The 4,414-nt window shown below is 35.9% G+C and overlaps 1 protein-coding gene across 4 annotated transcripts in view; it reads left to right on the top strand.

The window, feature by feature from the left end:
• The window catches only part of LOC117113487 (tryptophan--tRNA ligase, mitochondrial-like), a 7,977-nt gene extending 4,713 nt beyond the window's left edge, over window positions 1-3,264 (top strand). For 3 of the 4 annotated variants that reach the window (XM_033256826.1, XM_033256829.1, XM_033256828.1), the window contains exon 6: window positions 2,342-3,264. In XM_033256826.1, coding sequence (XP_033112717.1) covers window positions 2,342-2,790 — 449 coding nt within the window. In that variant the 3' untranslated portion in view covers window positions 2,791-3,264. Of the gene's footprint in view, window positions 1-617; window positions 737-2,341 lie in introns of all 4 variants that reach the window. The other variant, XM_033256827.1, reaches the window with a different exon arrangement.
• The last annotated feature ends 1,150 nt before the right edge of the window (window positions 3,265-4,414 follow it).

Here is a 4,414-nt window from a genome sequence, read left to right as displayed (position 1 = left end):
TTACTGTACTGTTCATATCTACAGTACAACTATATATTCCACAACAAATCATGTACATACCAGTCCCACAACAGCTAAATTAAGGCATAGTATAACGGTGTAATTCGACTTCCTAACTTCAAAAGGACGCTCTCCATTAACAACATGTACTCGTACAGTATGGCGTCCCTAGTTTCCAACGCGCAACAGTCGTTCTTTACCGCACTAAACTTTCGGGACTCTACCATTATACTACAAGGTATGTTATATATGTATGGACCAACAGAGGGCCTCCTATATGAATCTATATTCATCACACTCTGTTTTAAACTACAAAAAAGTTAATTGAAAAAAGTAAGAGAAACAGTGTCAGACTGGTTTGGCTTGTCCTTGCCACACATGTTATTGCTGATCGCATGTTTTATATTGTACCAGTTTGTGTTTTGCTAGTTGCAGATTGTGTTTTTTTACACATTTAAAAAATCCTTGGTATTTTTACTGTTTCTTGTTTAATTTTTTATATTTGTAATATGTTTCTTTTAATTTTTCTATGACAATTTTTCATAAATCAAGATCAAATTAATGTCTTTCCTGTACAGTTTCTTTCCACCTATTTCAACCGCTTTTTCATTTTTAAGGTCAACACATGTTCCTGTCGGTGATGATCAGAAACAGCACCTAGAGATGGCCCAGGAAGTTGCCAGGATATTTAACAACAACTATGGCGAATTCTTTCCAATTCCAAAAGCAATCTATGGTATGTCTTTTATAAAGAAGTATAATTTGCAAAGTCAATTACAAGCATCTTGGCCACTAAACTTCATTATGAGGTTTAGGTGGTATAAAAATTGCCCTATTGCAAAAGTTCAAAGGTGACAGAAGTGTTTTCCTCTGGACATTGGATGAGCTTTTTAATATCTCATTTAAGTTTATTGGGTCCGCGCAAGGCGCCGATCCCAGAGCCTCAGTGCTTTTCTTGTTCTGGTTCTTGTTACCAAAACTTTAAAAGGGTCCAGCGTCGCCAGCTTTGAATGGACATGAAGGAAATTTTGTACATATAAACTAGAGGTGATTTCCAACAAATGTTCATCACCCTTTTCTAAGTTGGATGCCAGGGTTCCCCCTACACGTACAAAACAAAACTGGGGTGTTAGCAATTATTATACATTACTGCTATTACCACTAAAAGGGCACGTCGCATGGATGGTGCGGTCCATTAAGGATGAGTTAGAAGCGTGTCTTAGTATTCAATTTTTATTTTTTTCCAATTTTAAGAAATTATATTTTTTTTAAATTTTAAGATATTTTTTACAAATGAACATTCTAAATAATAATCTTTTCTACAAATAAACATCCTAATTACTGTTTAAAAAAATTTCTGTGAGCAGTCGCTCTTGTTTTTCTGAGCATGCTGATACCCATCACCAGCTTGCTGCTGTAAGGTGATTGATAGTAAAAGCATCATATTTATGCCCCTTTCACACGTTCAGGATTTTTGCTAGAGTACACTTCAGTAGAGCATGATTTTAAAAGATGAAAAAGCCTTGCTCTACCTTAGTATTTTTTACATTCTGCATTTTGCCAAGACATTATTGGGATGCCATCAAGATGTATTACAGCAGTAGTACGATAGTGCGATGATATTCTTAAGAATTATTATAATAAAGTTTCGACATTGTTATTTGTTAGAACATACTGCTACGAATTACGGTTTATTTCACGTCACTACGATTTTATAAGGCACCAGCGCAACGCCAATACGATTTAACAAGACACATGTTTGGTTTAATTAATCACAGACAAAAAAGACGCATTTGGCGAATATTTGAATTTTCGTGTTTTGCCATACAGTAGTTGTTGTTAGTTCACCATGTTCTGCAGTTCAAGCTGCTGCTGTAGAAGAAGAAAATGTTTTGGCTGGTACAGCTTTGATTATTTAGGTTAGGGGGGTCATTGTAGACCTCAATCATGACATTAAAAGCAATGGTTTAGGCATTGATGATATCTACAATTTTGATCAAGATGATTTTGATAATGATTTCGCTGGTACTTTTCCAGCATACTCAAGTACACTACTAATGCCACTTCAGATGGTATTGAAGTGAATCTGCCCCTTTAAAATAGTCTTGATATTTTTTAATGAACCAATAAGCCAATTTATAGTTTGAACTGCACATGCCCGTATCAAGGTCAATTGACATGTTGATTGAACTTGGATTTGGGCATGTGCAGTTCAAACTACGAATTTGCTTATTTCTGAAACACCAGTTTAGATAATATGACAATTTTCTTTATTACAAATTTCATACTGCAAGTTTGACCAAAGTGCTCATTGTAGTGCCATTAATTTTATGTTTTTAAGGTGATGTACCAAAAGTGAAAAGTTTACGAGACCCATCAATTAAGATGAGCAAATCAGATAGTCAAGCCTTGTCTCGAATTGAACTTTTAGATTCACACGATGAAATAAGAACTAAGTTTAAAAAAGCTGTAACAGACTTTACTTCTGAAGTCACATTTGAACCGGACTCTCGGCCGGGTGTTTCAAATATGCTGATTATACATTCAGCAGTGAGTGGAAAAACTATTCCTGACATATGTAATGAAGCGAAAGGACTGGAAACTGCAGAATATAAATTTGTTGTCGCCGATGCTGTGAACGAGTTTGTGAAACCCATACGTGACAAAGTGACGTTACTTTTGAATGAGAAACAATACTTGCGTGACATATTACAAGATGGTGCTGAAAAAGCACGAGAAATTGCGGAACGAAATTACGATGATGTTAAACAACTTGTAGGTTTTATTTGAAATGTGGAGTAGTAGATCAGTGAATACGATGCTTATCTACCTGTAGTGGACGACGAGAGTTGCTGGTACCGGGTTACCGGGTAGCACGGACGCGAAGAAAGTCATTGTTGGACTTCTTAGACCACATGTTAAGCGCCCTGAGCATCTTACATTAGATGGATATGTGCGCTATATAAAAATACACTATTATTATTATTATTACCTGTCAACCAAGGCTATGTCCAAACTATCACAATGTGATATGCCTAAATATGGTCATGATGACATCACAGTTATCACCTAGGCACAAGCATATTTGATATTTTTTTTCCTTAAATATGATGCACATGTGGACAAAAGCCAAACTTATACTTTGTACATTCAACAATTTTGAATGACCGACGTAGTCAGTAGGTTCATTAGAACCCTAATGGGTCTATCTGCTGGTCCATGGCTGCCCAGAGAAATACAATAAAGAAAAACTAAAGTAAACTATATCATGAATCATGTCTTAAGGAATTTATTTGCTCTTTACCCAGAAATTTGACCTGGTGTATAATAATTCCTATATTAAACAAATGTTTGATACAATTCAAATTTATTTAGGGTAAATTACAAGTACTTATTTTATTTCTTTACAAGCATTGCAAAATATTACGTACTTCATGCGGTTTCCAGTAAATACCGAATTGTATCTGATTGAGCAATAACTGTCAGTGGCGTATTTAGAAGCTTTGAACTTGGGAGGGGCTGATGGGTGGTGGCTGAGCAAATGTGAAGTGGTGGTACTCGACCACCAAGTAAGGGGACTGTAGTTCGCAAAATAAGGTTATATGAGGTAATTTTTATCTACTTAAAGATTAAATTTTCTGGGTTTTTAGAGGGGTGTGCGCCCCACTGAGAACAGTTATTATTATGCAGTACAGGTTAGCTTTGGAGCGCTTTAAGTGTCAATCAAACTGCATTGTACAGATCATAGAAAAAATTATTTGAGTTTTCTGTTTATTTGCTTTGTGTATTATAAATAACAACATGATATAAGTTAAAGCATCACATACTTTTAATTTTATTTCTTTGATATTCACAAATCGTCCACGCTAGAAGCAAACCAAACTTGTATACTGTAATTCTATTTAATATAATGGCTGAAGGGATGAATTTAAGAATTTCTTTGATTTCATGTATCCTACGGCTGTTTCCTGGGTTGGTTACCCTTTCTCTTCACCAATAGTCCAATGATACTTCGCTTGCTCTACAGCTAAAATATTTTATTAGATATATCGCTATCTGCAGCAAAACAAAAAATTACCTGGGGTATGCCCCGGACCCCAGGGTAGTGTTATCTCGGTCGACCCCACTTTCAAACCCCCCCTTTTTCGGACATCTCTAAATTCGCCCTTGAACTAGTATTATGAGAATGAAATAGTCATGCATCCTGCTGTGGTAATTATTTCATTAAGGAAGTCATTAACAGTTGCTACAGTAGTGGACATCCTTAAAGATGATTGTTCAGAGTTCAATGGTCTACTGGCTACTGAATTTATGAGTACTGAACTTGAGTTGTGGTCATTATCTCGTAAGTACAGTAAAGTGTAGGGCCGGGTCTATTTCCGGTTACTGTTTGCTGAGTATGTGGGCTTCATCA

This window comes from Anneissia japonica, unplaced genomic scaffold (genome assembly GCF_011630105.1).
Source record: "Anneissia japonica isolate Jap-2015-1 unplaced genomic scaffold, ASM1163010v1 scaffold493_len2256704_cov171, whole genome shotgun sequence".
NCBI classification, from domain to species: domain Eukaryota; kingdom Metazoa; phylum Echinodermata; class Crinoidea; order Comatulida; family Comatulidae; genus Anneissia; species Anneissia japonica.
This window is presented reverse-complemented; position numbering and strand designations above follow the sequence as displayed.